The sequence below is a fragment of the Falco biarmicus genome, chromosome 5 (assembly GCF_023638135.1).
Source record: "Falco biarmicus isolate bFalBia1 chromosome 5, bFalBia1.pri, whole genome shotgun sequence".
In the NCBI taxonomy this organism is placed as follows: Eukaryota; Metazoa; Chordata; class Aves; order Falconiformes; family Falconidae; genus Falco; species Falco biarmicus.
Window position 1 is genome coordinate 56637600 of NC_079292.1, and position 21477 is coordinate 56659076.

At 40.4% G+C, this 21477-nt stretch overlaps 1 protein-coding gene across 1 annotated transcript in view; it reads left to right on the forward strand.

Moving 5' to 3' along the window:
* Nucleotides 1-21477, forward strand: part of MRTFA (myocardin related transcription factor A) — a 46003-nt gene that overhangs the window by 9242 nt on the left and 15284 nt on the right. The window contains exons 2-3 of the mRNA XM_056341951.1: nucleotides 5690-5755; nucleotides 20695-20750. Of these exons, the coding sequence (XP_056197926.1) occupies nucleotides 5690-5755; nucleotides 20695-20750 (122 nt within the window). The remainder of the gene's footprint in view (nucleotides 1-5689; nucleotides 5756-20694; nucleotides 20751-21477) is intronic.

Here is a 21477-nt window from a genome sequence, read left to right on the forward strand (position 1 = left end):
AACAGCTGTGGTGATTTTGTTCAGCAAACAGCCCATTTTTTCAAAGTAATATTTTATGGTTGCATATTATAATTAAGTTGGTTGCATATAGGCTTTTGGTTTAATCTAACAGTGTTCTCCGCATTGCACCGAAAATTTGAAAAATATGTGTGAGCTGCAAATGGTGGCCTAGTGTAATTTCTTTAGGCTGTGGTCTCTGACCCTTACAAAGTAAACCCAGTCAGCCCTACTCAGTGCTAGGCCAGTGAAAATTCTCCTAAAAAAAATCTTCATTGGTACTGAAAGGTGGAGGCATTGATGAGCTAACTGCCAGGTTTCCATCCCAGCTCGTGCTGTATTAATGCTTTCTTGTAAGTTCAGTGGATGCTGTAGCACAGGGCTTTCAAATGGGGTGTGCAGAGGTGCTGACCGGCATACAAATAAATGACTGTGAACCCTTATAAGCATGAAAGTGCAGTTTGCTTTTCAGTGCTTTTACTTACGCTAAGTAAAAGTAAGCACTTAAGCACTTTCCTCAGCTTAGATAATAAAATTAGGCTAATTTCACTTGTTCTTCGGTAGTTGCTCTTTCTAATCACAGGGGTTATTGATTGGCTTGCAAGGATGAATTTTTCTATGAGGCAGACTGCTTTCACTGAATTTACAAAATTGATAAATCACATCTGTAAGCATATAGCCTGCCTTAGCTAATATGCAGTTTATGTCTTGCACTCTCCCTTTTTGCATGGGTATCTCGGCCTGAATAGCAGGGAGTTCTGACTCCCTCAGCTCCTTGATAGGGTATAGTTTGGCTTTAGCAGCCTTCTTCCCTTCCTGTTCTGCACCACTGCTTGTGCTGTCTCTGTTGTAATCCACCTTATGTCTGTGCTTAATCATTACCTTGGTTGGGTGACCTTGAGTATCACTTGGGATGGCTTAGAAGAAAAGATTTTCTGGAAATGCAAACACTGCCTTTGGCAGTAAGTCTGTATTCAATGTAACAGGCACAGGGCCTCACCACAAGCGGCAGTTCAGAGCTGTGCGCTTCCCTTCGCTAGTTTTCAAAAAACAGGAAATGCAGAATATTTTTTTAATTTGTCATAAACCTGTCCTGATACGTGACATAGTCTCTAAGATGAGATTTATTTTTTTTCTTTTGAGATGCAGAGGCTGCAGTCTAGTTTCTGTAGTAGTTCTAGTCACACTATTAAACACAAAGTGTGGTTTAGAAATAGAAGGGTTTTCAGATATGTTTGTGTAAGGGCAGGCATGTTGTTGCAAATTTAGATGATGAGCTGCAAAAACCAACTTAGCTCATCGTAAGTATGTATTCTTGCTACTGCTTACTACTAATGCACTCCTGTACTACGACTAGAGTTGTGAGTACGCTGAAAGTGTCCATATGGGTGCAGCCTGTGTATATTAAGCATATACTGCTCTGAGCTGCTACCAGCAATGAGTAGGCAGAAATAAGCTCTAGTCTTAAGAGTATGCCTGTGGGTTCCCTATTAAGGCAGTTTTATGGTAAGATGAACAAAAAAAAAGTCACGACTTACTGTATTTCACTAACAGTGTAACTGTTGGTAGTAGCTGTGTCAGGATGTTACTTGTTTCTTAGTACACGCGCCCCCATCAATCCTTCTCCACCCCTCCTTTTAAAACTGCAGGCAGCAGTTGTCTTTAACAGCTCCAGATTTCTCTGGAGTGTTTTACTAATTCTTGGAACAGTTCATTAGAGATATAAAAACCTCGTTCAAACTTTATCTCAAAATTTTTCATACTTGTGAAATAAATAAATAATGCCCAAATTCGAGTGGGAAAATCAGACAAAATGTTGCATAGATCATGTCACGAGTTGAATGAAAGTGGTGAGTAGAAGGGTGCCAGTATGGAACTTACTTTCTATCCATCAGATGTATACTATTGTCCTTTATATGACCTGATTTATTCTTAATTTGAAAATTAATCTAAAAATTAAGTACAGGGATAAAGGAAAAAGAAGATTGTTGGTTTATGATTGAAAGACTTACACTCCAGGCTGTCTTTAAGTAACTTTGAATTTCTCTGGTCATTCTAGACCTTTGGCTGAGCTCCACGTACAACAGCCATGGTTTGGCACTTGGGACATCTGTTAATCTATATATAGGATTCACACACTTGCACACGTAAACAGGTGATCTCCTAAATATATGAAATGGCATTGGGAACTCCGAGTACTTGTTTAAGCCAAAATGAATTCAAGGAGTGAACTGAAGTAATCCTTTTTGCCCTCCGCTCTGCCACAAAAATAAGCTATACTGGGAGAAAAGTGCATCATGTGCTGATTATAACTTGTGCTTAATATGTATGTATATACATATACATACATAAGTGTACATAAATAATTTAGTGCTTATTAAAAGTATGCTGAAAATGACCTTTTCCTTATTCTCCAGTTTAGTCCTCTTGACAGTTGCTAGTTTCTTCCTGTGAAGGGACATAGTGTTTAAAAATAAAAGGTGCGTATAATGGGTAGAGAAAAAGGGTAGTAGATGGTAGCTGATATAGAAATAAGATATATTTAGAAAATTCATAGGGGAAGCTGAAGTCAGGAAGGGAATTCTAAGTCATTTGATGAAGTCTGTAACTGGGTGAGACTGATTTCTAATAAATCTGTGAACAGCGGGGAGACTTCAGAAGAGCGAAAGACCAGTAACATTTCGCATCACTACTGAAAAAGGGTGAGTGAGTAAAGAGTGGCTAATCTGGTATCAGTTCCAGGAAAAAAATCTATTGAAAAATTGATAAAGACTTTAGATGGTATAGGAATAGTAATATAGTCACACTACTTAGCTTTTTCAATTTGTGAAAACAGGTCTGCTCAAATGTGATTTTGTTGTTTAGACATGTGAAATTTGGTTTCTAGGTGTTTTGTCTGGGTGTTATAGACTTTTTTAATGTCTTTAACTTAGTAGTCTGGTATATTTTGGCTTTAAAAGTATCTTTGAATTTAATGAAGTATTGCTTAAGTAGATTAAGAACTGACTGCAATCAAAGAAAGCAGAAAAGCGTTTCTAGTTGCGATCAGCCCAGTGTGGTGTGGAGACAAATGCAAGATGGTAACAAGGTGGATGGAGCAAGGATTAGTGGAGGCATAAATAATGACATGAAAAAAAAAAAGGTTTAGATCATTATCATTTAGGCAAACTGAGACAGTTGGGCAAAATATGTATAAATACAGGTGGGGGCAGAGTTATGCCCCAAGGAGCAAAAAATGCCAGCCACACTTGTGGGTGGGAGTTTTTCACTGAAAATCCCTGACTCTGGGAGGTAAAAGATAAATGGGAGGGCAAGTAGATGGTCCTAGCAAATAAGGAGCCAAGTGGCAAAAAGGGCTAACATGCATTGCTAGATGTGTAAATGGGAAGACATGAGTAATAATGAGATTATCTGCACTTAAAGCTGGGGAGATGGGCTAAATTAGGGTATGGAAATCAGTCCCTGAAATGGCTCACTAGTGGAAATAATGCCATGCAGTGAGAGATTTAATGTGCCGTTACCTAAAAGAGCTGAAATCACTTAGTGGCATACTGCTGCTGGAAGGATGAAGTCTCACTCCCGCCTTACATTAGTGTTAGCAAATACCTGGCTATACAGTCGTCCTCTTCAGCTCACTAATGAGACAGAAAACAATTCCCTGTTTTGATGGGGCAGTGGTCTTTCTCGTGTCAGTGAGTCCAGCCACCAGTAAGGGGAACATGAAAGATGATGTGGGGAGTGAGAGATTTGACTCTGTTGCAGCAAGCTGTTAGATCAAGTGCTCATGTAGATGCGGTTTTGATGACCTCAAAACAAATACAGTAAGTGAGGAGCTCTGTGAACAGGCCAGCCATGACACTGTATTAGCCCTCACACTAGCACAAAAAAGTAGGAGCGCAGGCGCATGCTGGGTGGGAGGAAGAGTCTGGGACTGCCACTTCTGTCTGCAGTTTGATGGCCAGACAAAGGGCCTTCCTTGCCCTCTGTGTTCCCTCCTTCTTGCTCTGGCTCTTGGCTGATCCCACACAGAATTAGTATGGTGCTCTGTACACCCTCCCTCTCTCTCTCTCCCTTCCGCGTACTAGCAGTAGTTTCCTGCCCAGGTTGCATATATTGAGGAATCCTAGTTTGGCTTAAGAAACAGAAGAGAGGTAACTTAGTTGCACACTGGGCACACAGAAGCACCTCCACAGGTAGGAAATATATTCTCATTGTCATAAGCCTTTCAAAGAAAGGTACGTCAAGAGCCAATGGAAGTGGAAGCTAGACAAATCCAAGCAAAAATTTAAGCATGCATTTAAGTGAGGGTGATCAGCCGCTGTGCAACCAACCAAGGAAAAGATAGATCTCTTGTTAACTTCTTATGAAGAGCAGAACCCTTACTGGAAGTTGTATCTTAGTCAAATGCAAACTGCAAATAGGAGGTTGAAAGAAACAGGTAAAACGTGATGATGTATGTAAGTAGATGAAGCGGCATCTTCTTAAATTTGTTTATCCCTACTTTAAGGAGTATACAGTATAAATTTGGATGTAACATATGAAATGAATTTATTGAACAAACAAAGTACTTGAGAAAGGAAGCATAAGGGTTGTAATGAGACTGCACTAGTTAGTCTGTAGAGCAGTTTTGCTCTCTGGTGGTTCCACTACATTTGTGTGGAGTTCTCTTATGTGGACTACACAAGAGACATAAGCTTGACAGAAGAAATTGGCATGAAAACAGGGAAGATGCCATGCCATTCATTTTATAATATTTTATGTTGAGTGTATTTAGGAGCTTGGGTTTGATTGCACATGGGATTCAGTATCTATTGATGCTCACTGAGTTTGTCCTAAATTGATATATGTGTGTGTGCACACATGCGTGTGATTTTTTTTCTTCCATTTTGAAAGGTCCCTTTCCTATGGAACCTGTCTTTGATTGTAAGGACAATCCCTAGAATGTTGCTTTGATTGTACCGTTTAAAGGGAAACTGCTGTTATAATCTAATTGTTGAAATTATGACTATTTCAGAGATTTACGTTAGGAAAAAACCCAGATAATTGCATTTCACACAGGGGATGCATATGTTCTGTTATGCTAAAATAAATAGGAAAAATCTAGTGATAAAGGATTCCTTTTGCTGTGGAACAAGGACACTTCTAGATATATCCATGATACTTCACTTCTGTAAGATGTTTCTGAAGGTGAATTTCTAAGTTGAGGAAGGAAATCAGCCTTGTAATTTAGAGTAATGACCAATAATTTTGTCATATCAATTTAATCTGCACATGGTAATTAGAGTTTTCAGGCATCATTAGCAGCTGGGGTGTCACTCTGTGTTTATTGGAGGACTGTCAGCCGGTGTTTCTCTTTGTTTGTTTTTTAATATTAATGGTTTGGAAAGAAGTTGGTGCTCTAGAAAGAATTGAGAAACAGGCCTGCCTTTGCGGATTTTTATCACCCTGCCAAGACCCTGTGCAACTTCCTCTCCCTGTTGCCCGCAGCAGAATACGGAAACCTGACTGCTGAAGGCCACTTCTGCAATTGCAGTGGGGCAGGGGAGTGGTGTGGGAAGGGGGTCTTTTCGTTCTGCTGCTTGCTGGTGGTTTGGCGTCTGAAGAAGAAAACGGGATGCATTTGAAAATGTCTCTTCAGTTGTTCCTTGTGCTGATGGGTTTCCTTCTGTTCCCTCTCTCTGCTGTCGTGCAGTGCTGCAGTTGAAGCTCCAGCAGCGACGCACACGGGAGGAGCTGGTGAGCCAAGGGATCATGCCGCGTAAGTATTGCTTAAACTCTTTGTCTTGATGTTTTTCTGCATGTTTTTCAGTAGAGAATGGTTTCACATACAATTTGAAAGATCAGATTCTCCGTTTCTGCATGAAAAACATCATATCTTAGAGCCCCACCCTGTCCCACCCAGCTTGGTCCTTTTAAAGGGTTGGTACGCTAGGTACCGGGCCACCTCTGATATTATGGAAGAGAGTAATGGCTTCAAGCGTAACGGTACTCCAAAATAATTTTTGGATTTGATCACAGTGCACAAGAGTCTTCTGGAGAACATACTATGTTAGAAGTGCATTATATACTTGATGCATGCTGGTAATCTCTCTTCTAACAGGCTTCCTGCCTCTGCAGTTTCTGTTCTTGTTTGTCTGCTCCCCAGACCTCTGAGGCAGTTGGAACTTTGTATGTATATATTCCTTAAATCAACTGAAAACAGGCAGTTGCATACAAGATGTTAACCAAGAAGGGGTATTCCCCCCGCTTCCTGCAGGGGAAGGCAAAATCTTCAGAGCCAGAGAACTTTTACTTTTCTGGGTAGACACATGGGATATACCCTAATGCCAAGCTTTAATAAATTCACTGTCAGGTTAGTGTTTAAGAAGGTGTTTTTTTGGTTTGTTCCCCTCCTTCCCCCCAACATGCAAGAAGATATCTGACAAATAGCTTTGTCATGCTTTGGTGCCTCCAAACTAGATGACTTATAGGTAACAACTTGAAGCAAGACCAAAGAGAAAATGTTTTAGTTCTGAGGTCCTCTCAGTTTCACGTAACAGCTTTAGTAAAAGGCAATGGACCAGGTATGTTTTCTTCTTTAAAAAACTTTCCCCTTCCTCCGTTTCACAAGCCTTACTTCAAGACAGTTTAGTAATGAGGAGTTTCTCATTCCTCCTATTTCTGGGGTGCACACTGTAGTATGACACAGTGATTTGACTTAGACTTTGCTAAAGGCATAAGGTTAGGCTATCAGCTCTCTCAATGAAGAGAACCTGTCAGCAGCACTCTGTCAGCTGAAGTGGCTCGCTAGAAGGCAGTGACATACTCAAGATGTTTTTGGGACCCCTACTTAAAATTCTATTACCAAATCAAAAAGGAAAGATCGTCCTATCTGCATATAGTACATCATGCCTGTGTTATTTTTACCTGGGGAACTCGTATATGTGCTTCTACAGAACACACTTAGTTTCTTTTGAATGAAAGACTAGTGTCCCAGTGACTGTGCCCTTTTAATAATGCTTCCCAGAAGAAAATGTTCCTGACTTCTTTGTGGTCTCCTGCTTTAGATGGATATGTATGCAAATACTGTATTAACTTACGTTCAGTACTGGCTTTCTTCAAATTGTGGCTGGCCAAACTTGTGATTCCTGAGAGGGGTCTGTTTTATGAGCCTTTTGAAAATTAGGCCCTTGCAAGTAATTCAAGTAAGGCACCCAAAGTAATTAGTCAGTCTCAAATTTGCTTAAAATACAGCCTAAATAACTAGTCTTTGCAGACTCGTGCCCTTCATTGCTTCATTTATGTCTCCTACATGTGAGTTTTATGACGGACCAAAGAAGAACACTCGGTGAAATATCATTGTGAAAATACTGGTGACACATGGAAAGGTTCTTTCTGCAGTGAAGAAAACCCACTTTAATAAATCTATTCTAAACATGATTTGAAATTAGTTCACTCCAAGTCATGGTATCATTTACCCATACCTGCCAACTGGAAATAACCACACATAGGGAAATGTTTAAAACATTATTTGCCTGGGCTGTTTTTAATGAGAAGATCAGATGTGAGATAAATTATGATACTCAAAGGAAATGTCCCATTTCTAACCTGAGAAGTACAGAGGATGACGAGGGGCCATGTTGCTCCTGAAGGTGTCTCAGAGCCGTGACAGCTTCGCTTTTACTTTCAGCATTTCAGACTAGACATTTTTTTCTTACTACTGGGAACATGCAAGTATCCTGTATTCTTTCATCTCTCTGCCCTGTACCCCCTGTCTGTGAAAACATTTAGGTACTTAATCTTGTTTCGCTGTCATCTGCTACTAAACGTGGCTATACTGGGCCCCATGTCTCCCTCTTGAGTTCATTAGTCAGCAACAAGGCCCCACACAGCCCTTTATCATGATTTAACAAAAATATAAAGTGGGAATCCAGGGGATGGTTTGGTGTTGAATTAAATGAGCTAGAGTGCTCTTTCCTTGTGAAATGCTGGTTGGCTTCTAGCCTTTATTTTCCATGTGGACAGCCTAAACACTGTCGAAAGAATTGTGGTAGTTGCAGCATATCTACATTAACATTAGAGCTTGTGTCAGGAAGGTGCTTTTGAAGTGAAGCTCCTGATGGCACCAGCCTACTGTACTTCACTTTGCACCATGAAATCAAGTTTGAGTGTTGGATTAAACTGGGTTGAAAGTAAACTGGAAAGTATTCTGCATACACCTAATTTGCATTCAGTCTGTGGGGCCAGACTACAACTTGGTCTGGCACCACACCTCCCATTTCACCTTCACGTATGGAGTGTGGATGTCAGTTCCTCAGCATCAACTGTTATTCTGTGCACATTTGGTGTTACTGTGCTATCCTGCATGTTCATTTAGATTAGCCTTTAATACAGATCAGGTCCTGGATCTTGTGGCCAAACAGACATGCAAAAATCCATGAACCAGGTGTGCAAGAAGTAAAAGTTGCTGGTTTACATTAAAAGCTATCTAGTGTGTAAACTCACTTTGGTACCTTTGGATCTCCTGACTGCAATGTAAGTCTTGGTGGTGGTTAGACTCATCTTGGTGCCCTAAAAGACATTTTATTTCAGGCTTCCACCAACACAAGATTTTTGGACGCTGTAAACCTGAGGAGTGGGAGAAGTTGCCTTTGTGTCACATTGGTGTGAGAGTCACACCATTCCTGCTTTGCTTGTTCAGAACAGAGCTGGTAACTGCTTGCTTTGTTCCCATGTGGAATTTTGTTTATATGTTAGAGAGGAAAGGCAAATGTTTCAACATTTTGTTACCACGTACACTATCTCGCTCGAATAACCTTTCCAACTCACCAGCCGCCTAGAGTAGGGCTATGCTTCACCAAAAGATTAGTGTAGTAAGAAATAAAGCATTTATAAGCAGTGACAGAGGATTCAGAATAATTGGGGTTTATGGTTCATTAATTCTTCTTGCTTTTTTGTTATTACTTTGTGTAACCTTTTACTAGTAGCAGGATTCGTTAGTTGAAGATTAAAATTCTCAATTGCCCATACAAAAGAGCTGGGAAGCACATCTTCATCTGCCTCTGACATACCTGTGATTTGAACTAGAAGGACTGTATCTAGAAACAAGGAGAGATGAGTTTTCATATTCATTCAGGTTTCAGCCTATTTTCTGATGGTGCAAATAGACAAGCTTTTTTGCTATTTGCATTTTTTTTTTAGCTATGCAGAGGTGATTTTCATCTTCTCATCCTCATAAAACACAAGCTAAACAAAATCTGCTGTCTGAGCTCAACTCTTTGAACTCTTTTGTGCTGTAGAACAGTCAGATGTCAGTTTTTACAGTGTCGTATTTAAAGGTTGCAGCTCTTCTAAGGTTTTGGGGGAGAGTATTGAACACCCAGTTTTCTACCCTTGAAAAGAATGTTTAAAACAGTAGCTAATGTGCATCAGGGTAGAAAAAGTAGAAAGACATGTGGAAAGTATCTTCCAACTAAACCAGCAAAAATTTGTAGGGGAAAGACATTTGGCAAATGTGACAGTACTCTGCTTTGCAAAGTATGTTGTGCTTTTTGTCTTTTGCAAGGTTTAAAGCTTCACATGCCTATTTTATCCATCAGGATTGTGATCTTCGGCTTTTTGCTGCAAACAAAAAATATAGGCAAGCATGCAAGGTTGTCACATGGCACAGTCCTGCAGGGAAGCTGTTGTGACCATTAGATCCACCTAAGCAGGTGAAACAGAAGTAGATCATAATTTCTGGGAATGTGCCTTGTGTTGCTGTGTAGAATTGCTTTGTGAATATCTGAAAGATGACTCAGGCAGCCTTTGAAAAGGGCATCATCTGGACTGAAGGCTAGAAGGAAGGTGGCTGCCATACAGGCAGAGAATTTCTAGGAGCTTCTTTTTCACTTCAGTGTATCTGATGTTTGCCAGGTTTTGTGCCCACATCCAACTACTCTGATGATATATTTGCATTCCAGGGTGCAGTATATGCAGAACACATGAATGTATATAGAATCCAAAAAGGATGGAGTTTGTGGTGTTTTTCTAGTGTGACTTTTTACAGGTGCTGGGGTGTTTCCATGCTGTAGGTCTGCATTACTAACAACTGATGCAGTTTCTGCTTAGACATGCAGCATGTTAGTTGCTTGAGCATATTTTGGAATACAAAATTTGTGAATCTTGTGCTGCTGGGTTTCTGTCTTTCCTGAGGAGAGTGTATTTTACCTCTGGACTACATGAGGGGAGCATGCTATAGTTCCATTGCAACATGTTACACAATTAGGTTTGATTGTAATACAGCAGGCAGTCTAATGATTATAATCTCATTAGGGCTCTCATATCACTAGCTGCATATTTTTTTTTAGCCATAAGGTTAATAGAGAAAATTTAATATATTTGTTATATAACAAAAATACAGTATTTGCTTTTTTGGGGGCTGTGAGACATTGCTTAGAACTAATTCTAAAGGAATTGCCATTTACTGGGGACACTTAGTGATTTAAGGATACAGAACACAGGTCTTGCTTTGGCATATCAGTGTTGATCATCATCTGGGCAAAGCTTGTAACTGGTCTTCTGCATCCAGCACAGCTACCATCACAAGAAAACAAGGATCTTTGATGTATTGATTTCAGGAAGTGAAATACTTGCCACCTGTGAGTTTCTAAAGTTAAACCTTGTCTCTAGACTTTAAACATCTTGGCCCCAAAATCTGGCCACACATTCCACACTTGTGTGTGTTGTGGGGTAGTTAAAAATTATATTGCTGCTTTAGCCTTTATTTGATAGTCTAACCACTTCTGAATTTTAAAAAAGTAATTTGGTTGATGAAAATTATGCATTTCCAACTGTATTGCATAGCTCTATATTTAATATTTTATTCATGTTCATATTTTCTCACTAAGCTGCCAGTTTTAAACCTGAAACCTGTCAATATAGTATATGGGGCAGTAGTTGAAGGAGACCTGTCCTTTGAGGATATATCAACTCCTGGTTCCTATTACAAACAGTAGCTATAGCAGAACATATTAAATGTTGTCAGAAAGAAAAAACAAAAAACCTAGCTTTATAAATTGTTTATCTGTTAATTGTGAAATAGGAACATCTTTTCATGTATGTCAAAGGAAGGGGAGGCAGTAGGCTGTTGGAACATACACAGTTATCTACATGTGCATATTTTTCATGGCAGGAGCTGTTTTGCAGTCATGCTGATGACTTCAGGTGCAATTCTGAATGTCTCAACAATATTTTATCTTCTGTGTAAAGGCTAGGATAGAAAATAAACTGCTATGCCTATGTGGAATTTTGCCGATTCAGAAGTGTTGGACAGTTGATGTTTCAAGAGCACTGTGTGTTATATTTGAACTGCAGGTAAACTGATTACTTTAACACCCTGAAAGAGATCTTCCTGCTTTATCTATCTGTTGCATAATGTGTTCCCCGTCATTCTCTCGCTGCTTTACATGCCAGGTCTTTGTAGTGACATTCCCTGTAGTTCTTGGAATATATTTATAGTAACGAAACAAAAATACAAATTTTTACTTCCCTGCCATCTAGTGTCTACTATTCTTCCCGTTGCTGGCTGCTTCACTTTCATAACTTTTTTTCCACAAAACAAGCTGAAACTGTTCTTTCATTTAGGATAAGGAGTTAAAAGCAAACATATGTACTGTAAAAATTGTTATTCCCAGACTTGTTTAATAAAATGTCCAAATCTGTAAAGTCTTTTAGAGGTAAAAATAATAACTTTTTTTTAGTACTTCATTAAATCTCTGAAATGCTGCTATTTCCTGGCTCATTGTGTCCAGAATGGGACCTCAAACACAGAGGCTGCAGCGAGACTTTTGATATACTTAAATGTCATGCTCTGAGAGTAAGGCTGCAACACTAAGCAGATACCATAAAACAAACAAAAGCTGTAGAGGACACTTGCAGCTGTATTTCTGTGTGGCATGTAGCACAGAAATCTGCAACTGGTTTTGTTTTATTTTAATTTGATCCTCTACCTGTAACTTACCTCCCACAAATTATTTGCTGGTTCTTTGACTTTGATCTCTTTTCTTAAAGCACAGTTTCAAAGCCTTGAGGCTTTGTGTGAAGAAGTAGTCCATACATTTAAACTGAGAGTTTCATTGTCAGGGGCCTAATAACTGCACCTGGTTTGTTTATATTTTCAGATGGCTGTCTGTGGTTGTTTTCCCTGTGTTTATATCATCTGTGATTAATGAGACATGGTTGGAGTTGGGAAGTTCATTGTGCTAGTAATAAAAACGTGTTGTTTGCCCTTTCTGAATTCGTAGAAAGAAAAGACTTTGATAGGCTGTGTTTAGTCCTTGATCCCTGCGATGATAAAAGATTTAACTCTGTCAGTTGCAAGAGAAACAGTAATTCAGGGAAGTAAAATCTGGTATGTAGCGCAGCTTTTTCCCCTTTATGTTCCTACAGCTGTCTTGGGTTCATTCTTACTTGTTGGCTGGGAATGGTCTCTCCTTTTTCTTCTCAGGGCCCCACACCTGTCCCAGCCTGGGCACTTCGTCAAGTTGTCAGAAGAGTTTGTAAAAGGCAATTATACATTCAAGAAGCAGGGATGAAGTCTGGTCTAGGAATGCATGGACCAAAGCGTTCCTGGTAGAAGTCCCTTGTCTCCCTTTTCCTCTTCAGTTTGGAGGTGATATAATCCTAACTGTAGTGAAGATTTATCTTTTTTATTTTTCATTTCAGGATTTAGGTAATGTCTTTTGAATGCCAAGAGTTAATGGTGATGATGGAGTGAGTTATACTTTATCTGTATTTGCTGTAAATGTTCTTTGACACAAAGCTGTAGTCATAGTTACCCATAGATCTGATAACTGTTACCATGGGTGACAATTTCCATGCTGAAGAGAATGAACTTTCTGAGAAATTAACACATTTAGAGGTTTGGCCTTGAAAAAAACCTTAGGCCTTTCTGTCAATAATTTTGCATGTTTGCTATGACAAACCTACACTTCAGGCTTTCACACAGTTAAAACTTAACAAAAATCTTAAGCTTCAGCTGCATCCTAAGGGAGATACCACTATAATAAAATTACGGACAGTTTTGCTGATGTATGGCTGTGGGCTCTGGAGAGGTGCTTGGTTCAGGTGTTGGAAGCAGCTCAGCTGGTGCGTGGCTCCCTGGTGAGCTGAGCTGTGCTGAGGCAGGGTACCACAGTCCCACCTGTACAGATGCTCATGCAACGAGGGCAAGCCCAGTTCAGGGCGCTGGAAAGTGGCTTTTTGGAGGAACAGCAGCTCTGTGAGCCAGTACACTGTACAGGCTCTTGAGTGTTGATGCAGGAGAAAGGGTGGCTTTATGAGGTAGGGTGTCAGGGAGGCAGGGCTTCTTCAGCTCTGGCTTCCACAACAGCCTGAGCCTCACCAAACAATCTAGCCAACATGGCATGTTTTCATCTGCCATCTTCTGTGCCATATCTCTACTGATTGGAATAGCTTGGTAAAAGGGAAGTTTTGGTAAAGCTGTAGCACTGTAACTGTAATGCCATGCTTTGGCAGTGCTGGCAACAGTAACGTGGGGAACTTTCTCCAGCCTGTCTCCTGTTTGAGACTGGAAACACTCATAATTCTTTAATCACAATGACATTGTTATTGAAGGGTGTCGTTGAAGGGCAAAGCTCCATTTTTTTGGGTGCCAGAGATGTATTTCTCACCTTCATAAAAATATTTGGATTTTTTTTTTATGTCAATCATAATTCTGAATTTTCTGAGTTTATATATTTTGGGGTTTGAAGAATCACCAGTTGTGGCTTCTTTTCTTATCCTTAACTTGATACTCAGATCTTAGCCTTAGTTCAAGGGCTATTACCAATGCCAGGAGTACGGAATCAGCAACAATTCTCAAGTATGGTCAGATCTGCGTATCAGCTGTGAAACTCCCAGAAGCTGCTTAAGGAGAAAAGGGTGCTTATGGAGATTTCTTTTCTCTCACCTGTGTATTCCCCATCCTTTTTTCATATTTCTACAGCATACTGCTCTTTGGCACTGGCCCACTAGCAAGATGACAGCTGCTTCTGTGCGTGTTGCCGAGTTTTTAAACACTTTTTTTCTTCCATGCCATGAGAAATGCTTTTTGGAAGTGGGGTGGTGATGAAGGGAGGAAGAAAGTGCCAGCTGCCTTGCTCTGTGATTCAAGTTTTGAGTCTCTTACCAAATGCTGCACACAAAATGCTGTGGGGTGAGAGCCCCACCCTGAACTGACAGAGGAAGTCATCAAGCCTATTTACAGCACTTTATCTCATCTTTTGACGAAAGCATAGTAAACAAGAGAGAGAAACTAGAATTTAGTTGAAAGCAGACATGAATAGCTGCAGCAGAAAGCCGCATGCCGTTCTGAATTCAGTCAGCAGGTCAGAGGCTGGGTTTGGACATGACACGATCTTCTCTGTCATAGCAAAGGAAGATTTTACCTTTCCCTCAGGAACTGATCTAACTGAAGAGCAGAATACTTGACTCAGTATTTTGAATTTAGCTGTAGCCTTTCTACAAACATCGCATGTTGTGCAACCAACTGATTTGCAGTTCTAATATCACCTTATTGTCTGTGATGAGCTAGATATTCTGGCTAAGAAAAGCTTATGTGCCATCGCTGCTATGTCAGCCTCTATGTCTGTTAGTCTCCAATAGTGATCTCACCAACTGCAGAAGGTTTTGCACCCTCTCCTTCCCCCTAGACACGAGCTATGGGGACCTGTGAAGACCCTTTTCCCTGCCTTTCTTCCCTTTGCTTTGTTTCTTGCAAACCTTAGTGTCTTCTGTCAGCTGCATAAGCAAATGCAGGGTGTACAGGTATTTTGACCTCTTTTTCTCAGCACTTGGGTCAGTCCCCTTCCCCAGCAATGTTTCGTTCTTAAAGTGACTGAATTTGGTTCTGATTCCACTTACTTCTCATAGTAGATAACAGGAACTTGAAGATCTCCATATAGGATATGTTTGAAAGCTTTGTAATGCAAAAATTTGCTTTCAGGGTAAATGTTTGAACCGTTTTGCTTGGCTTTTTGTTTCTGCTGTTACATTGGAGTTTTGCATGTGATTCCAGTCTGTTTATAGCAGCACCAGTTTGATGCTTTGCAACAATATCTGCTATCATTCACGCATTGCCATCTTCAAAATGTGGCTTGGACTGAGGGAGCACTGAACTCATGCATTGTGGTTTTGGACTCTGTTTCATAGGAATTAATACATTGCTTTGAAGCAAAGATTAGCAACTTCCATCTCTGTGCTTTGTATGGAAAGGTGTGCATCATTGTAGATGGTCCTGTGTGCTGCTGCTTAGTTTTGGGGGATCAGATGGAAGGACAGTAGTTGCAATGTATACCTGCAAACATTTTTGAAGCAGAGTAGGGGCACTAAACATTTGCATTATTGATCTCCAGGGAGATTTCTCATGGTAGCTAAAGGTGTGACCACAAAGATACTAATGCTTGAGGAATTCTGGTGATGAAGCATCAAAATACTCCACAAGTTGCAGAGACTAAAAAACTAGGATGTATGTGGTAGAAATTTCATGAGATCCTTCTAGCCAGCCCATCTGTGGTAGAAGAATCATGTCCTACTCTCAGTCATCTAAAGGTGAAGGGTAAAGCTCATCCTGCTGACAGTGGATGTTGCAAATTGTCAGATGGTAGTTCAAGTGGAACAGAAGTATGTACACCTCAGTGAAGGGCATCTGCCGGGCTGTGCAGTCCCAAACCCTGTTAGTGAAGCCATTTAGTAGTTCTCGGGCCGTTTGTAACATCAGGCTGTTTTTCTAAGGTGGATGGGGCAGTCTGAAGACACAGGGGCCATGGTTCTGCAGCGTGGGGGCTCCTGCTGCAGCGCTGGCCTTAAACCCAGCCTCTTCTTTCCGACTTTGTCTGGCAGGGCAGTTTGTGCTCAGTTTTGCAGATACTATTATTTGTGGAGCCATGCTGTAAACCAGCATACCAATCCAGGTTAAAATAACTCTTTCAAAACAACTGTGATCTGTGCCCACAAACAGTTTTGTCAGCGTAAGTGAGGGCTAACATGCTTTGTCCCAGGCCTAGGTACAGGAACAAGGGTAGAAAGTGTAACTGCAGTTCATTGACAAAAATACCCACATATATCACACAGAAACAAAATCAGAAAGGTGGGCAAAAGGTATACCTAGCTAAAAGTGGGCATTGCAGTACTTCTGCGTTCTCAAATATTTCAGTAAAAGAGAAATACAAAGGAATTTTTTTCTGCATACAGTGGAAAACAAAAATTCTCAATGGCTAATATTACTGTTGCAGTTTGACAAGTTTTTGGGGGTTTGGTTTTTTTTTTGTTTGTTTGTTTGTTTTCTCTCTGGCAGTGCTCTGTTCTCATCAGGGACTCGCCTAAAGTTTTGCTAGCAAAGCTAGTGAAGCTGGCCATGCAGTTAGCTAAATCAAGGATTCGCACCGAGTTACCTAGTCCCTGTTTTTGGGGAAAGGCAAGTGCCATGGGGAAGTGCTGGAGTTACTTATCATGACAGTTCCTTAGTACAGCTCCCTGTGCAGTACCAGCGCAATCGGAGCATCAATGGCAAGGCAGAAATGTGAGACATGGAGGAGGGGGAAGAACATGTCATTACTTCAGCTGCACCGACCACCAGACTAAATACTTGTTGAACTGCCTCCCCAGGAAGTCAGGGTCTTAAATGCCTTTTTGCACTTGGGTTTAGTAAGGTGCTTGACACAGGTTCACCTGATGTTTTTGTAAGCAAGCTGGGACAACTTGAAGCTGCGTATGCAGCTGGTGAGAGAACAGTATTGGAATAAAGCCTTGATGTCAGACTGGGAGTATATGTTGAGCAGGGCTTTTGGATGAGGTGGAGCAGGGGAGGGTCAGTGTCTGTGATACTATTCAGTATTCAGCAATTTGATGTAAGCAGGGGAACAGCGTGCATATTTATTAAGCTTGCGGGTTAGACTAGGAGGAGGACAGGATTGGGATTCAGTATTTGGGGAAACTGAGAAGTACGGGACAAAACCAAATGAAAATGCAGAGTTTCTGTATCTTGGTATGTCTAGTCAGTGGCAAGAATTGAGGATGGAGAATGCTTGCTTAGATAGCAGCTCTGTAGAAGAGGATTGAAGACCTTTCATGGTTTGTGAGCCAAGCACAAGTGAACATGTTATTTCTGTATATTTCATGTATTTTCTGTACACAAAAAAAGCAAACGGGCTGGGACATACAACTGAAAAGTGTTATTTAAAAATCATTTAGCTGCGTAAAAGCTGATAAAGCTTAGGCTGTAATATGGACCCAATTTTGCACACTATACTTCAAGAAAATGCAGATCAAATGGAAGGAGTCCAAAAGAGAGTAAACAAGCAAAGGTCTGGAAAATGTTATCTGTAAGGGAAGGCTGAAATGGCTAACTTTGGTCATTTTATATAACAGAAGACTGTAGGAAAACCAAAGTTTTCAAATGCAAAGAGGAATAGAATAAATTGTTCTTTTTAATGATCGCAGGTAAGGCAGGGAATAATGAGTATAAATTGTAGGAAGGGAAATGCAAGTTAGATGTTCAGAAAGGTGTTTAAATACTAAAGGGCATCTATGCACTGGATAATTTCTCTGCAATAATATTGCGGGTTTTTTATGAGAGTTCTTCCAGAACAGGTTAGACAAATTACTGTAAGGAATGGTTTAGTGTATTTTATCCAGCCTGAGCAGTCAGAAGGCGTTAGGTGATTGCAGTTTCTTCATCCCGATTTTCTATGGTTGTATCTGCTGCATAATGTACATGTGGACATGAATCCTGTGTCAAAGTGCTGTCCCATGCCTACCTGGTTACCACTGCTTCTGCTCCACCAGCTAAGCTGTAGCTCATTTGTGTACAGGGTTAGGATGAGCCAGAATAGCTGATATGGCTGAGAACAGTAGAGCTTTGTCAATATGGGTAATTGTGAGCGGAATGGATAAAGCAACAGTCAGGTGAGCAAGCCAGAAGGTTATGTGGGCAGGAATAGTTTTGCAGGGATCAGTGCGCAGTGGTAGAAGCTGGAAAAGGGGCATATCTGCGTTGTGAGCTTACCCAGAGCTTTTCTGCTTCAGAGTTCCTTGTAGGAATTTTTTTTCCCCCTCGTTTGCTATAGTAAAGTTAAAAGAGTTGCTCCACAGCCCTGGGCTGTGTAGTCATTTCAAAGCCAAAAAATTGTGCAAGGCTTAGTTAACTTCAAATGGAGTATGATTTTACAATAGATACCCCCTTCTGACATGTCAGCCCCATCCTAGATTGCTGAGGGAAGCAGTGAAGGATTTGTGCCCTCTTGACATTTTCAGAGGTCGAATTTGAAGTCCTCTGTCATGTTGCCAGCCCAAAGAGCTACAACCCAGTGTTTGTTTCCAGAGGACTATTCATGAGAGACTGAAATTGTTCTTTACAAGATTCTTCCTGTAGCAGTTTTGCATTCCTTACTATTTCATGTGTATGTGTTTTGGGGGAGGGTTTTTCTTTTTTCTTTATGTTTTTTCTTTTTTTTTTTTTTTCCGGGGGGAGTCTTTTCTTCTTGCTTTGTTCTTCTGTATGCAAGGATTTTCCTGGACTGCCTGTGACATCAGCTGAACTGCAGTTGACTTTCCTGACCATTTGCTATGGTCAGGGAAATGTCACTTAAAGTTCATGTACTGCCTCTGACTGACTGCAGAGGTAGGCAGGAAGGGGAGAGTCAAGAATTACTGCCATGCCTGCACATTCTGGTGGTAGAGAGCCTTTGAAGACTCAAGATGAGGCCTGCTTTGCTTGTTTCCAGGGTAGATTTTTTAACCAATTTTTATTGCATGGTATCTTTGCCCAAGTGTACCTGAACTTTTATTTCATTTTTCTGTGATATGCATACAGTGAAAGAAATGTGTGTTTAAGTTCAAATACGTGCATACTCACAAGCAGTTCATGCGCCTGAAAAGAGTCTTTGTTTTGTATTGCTTGCTCTTCATTGAAATGTGATGGTCAGGCTGCCCAGGAGGTGATGTCTCAGCTAGCCAGTGAAGCTTTTTGTATTCTTTTTGCAGTTATTGCAATAGTGTATTTCTGCCCTTACTTTGGTTTATCCCAAAGTGCAATCAATGCACTCCCATTTCACAGCTTGCATAACTTTCTCTGGTGGTTTCTCTCCATAACCAGATTGTAAAAAATATCTTTAACTTGAACAGGAACTATTTGTCCCATCATTGTGGGGATTTGTATACTCACTTGCTAAGGTTAGTTTTGAATTATTGTTAATTTATTCCTCACATTATTCTTCATTCACTTCTGTAGTCTGAATCCCATCTGTGATGTCCTGGTGTGTTCAGAAATCCTGGCATATGGACTAAACTCTACTTTTTACCCCACTGATGTGAACCTAAAGGGACTCTATTTCACAGAACGTGTGTCTATCTTAAAACTTTGGCTACTCCATTTTATTCTGTAGGAAAGAGTTTATAAGTCTACACATGCATTAGAAGTAGTTTCTTACCAATTTGCATTTACGCAAGGACTTTTAATTGTCTTTTGAGATTTCATTATGAAGTTACATTTGAGAAATAGTTAATCGTTGGTTTTAAGTGAAAAATAATATGAGTAGACCTAGAGGTAATACATTGGAATTACTAATGGTACAAGTTTAGATTTCTGTCTTCAAAAGACTTGCAACTTATTTTTTAAACTGAAGTTAAAACTTTGCTGTTTAGCTTGATGGCAATTTAGACATTTCACCAGGCAATTTTAAATATAAGTGTTGCAGAAATATGAAAGAAATTATGTTCCCTTCACCTAGGTCTGAAAACAAGCCACAATATGATTGTTTTACAAAACAAGCTACTTGTTGATTCAGGAAAACCGTGAGGAGCTAGTGACACTTTACCGTTGTCACCCTCTTTCTCCAGTTTTACTGTGAGATGTGAGCTTTGTGTGCTCTAGAGGAGCCAGGCAGAGTGAGAGATTCCTCCAGGGTTAGTAGGGTCCTGGACAGCAGAGGATCAGTTTCTTAGAACATGATCCATTTTGGCTCTGGTTTTATACTGGGCCTGAGGGGGCGAGGAGGCCTGTTACATGGAGAGCTGCTGTTAATTCCTCAAGTCTTGGTTTTCTGTCAACAGACAGACGTACTTTCCTGTCCAAGTGTTTTTGTTCTCATGATAGTTTCTCTTATGTGGAGCAATATGTATGTCCTGTGGACCTGCAGAATTTGCACTCAGCCCTTGCATGTACACAAAACACAGGTGCAGCTTAAGGGAAGAACTTGCAGCTTCCTTTGACATTAAAAGGTAGTAAAGAGGATTTACAGTTCATTAGGAGTGTCCCTCATCCTCCCAGTCATTTCATGTCTCTCCATATTTTCAGTGCCATTCCTTCACTTAAGGGTCCTGGATCTTACCTTATGTTGAAGCTTGTAAAAGGCATTTGTTGGGGGCTTTTTTTACTCATGTTCTTGGAACCAACTGTGTGAACAGTGGTTAGTTCAGCTAGAATTGTACCTGTATTAGGGTCTTCAGCAGCCCACAAAAATTCAGGTCAGTTCCTGTAGCTCCTGTGCTGTCAAATGGAGTATGTCAATTCACATTGCTTTATACCAGCTGGAGATATGGTCCAGTGTGTTGAAAGAAGCAGGAGACAGTTTTTGCTGTGGTGTATTTGTGAACTTAGTTGGCCTGGGCCTGAACGGATATGCAGTGAGAGAACTTCCATCATTCTAATTCATTCTCTAAATGTTTTCCTCTCAACAGCTCTGAAAAGTCCAGCTGCATTTCATGAACAAAGAAGGAGTTTGGAGCGGGCCAGGGTAAGATGCAATATTGTCTTTAATGTTTTGGGGAAGTCAGGAGTAGTATCTGTATCTTATGTTTTGGACATACTGTAGCTGTTAATGAGACGCAGAAGGGAATCATTCATATTCTGGATGTAATGCAGTGCTATGTAGTCAGAGATGTATTGGATGGGGTGTTCTCTAGCTTGTACATGGTGGTGGTTAACCCTCCATTAATTAGTTGTGCCTAAAAAACATTGAATATGGTGCCTGAATTTCCCCTGGTGTCTTCTTTCTGGAAGTCATTGATATTTTTCTTCCCCACTGTCTATATACTTCATGTTTTTATTTTTATGGTGCCTGTTTTGCCCTTAATTGCTGTTACTTTGTTCTGCCTTTGAGAAAAGCATATGGTTTCTCTGTTACCTGCACATGTACTTGTGCATCCAGGACATTAGAAACTGAAAATTTAATAGAGAGGATCCCCCCCAAAATCTTGTAAAACTGAAATCAATCACACAGACTTCTGGCTCTGTAGAAAGAGGAAGCCAGGCATCGCACTTCATGCAGCACCTTTGCTAATAGGGGGTTTCTTGATGATTTCTGTTCCCTTAAAAGGCCTCTGGGGATAGTTTCTTTTTCTGATTAGCCTACAGGGGAATAAACCCTGTTATGACTGCTGGGCTAAGTTTTGTTTTAAAAGTGAAAGCAACATAAGTAGAAAAATAACAGCTGTGATTAAAACCTGTTAGGGAGTGTTAGC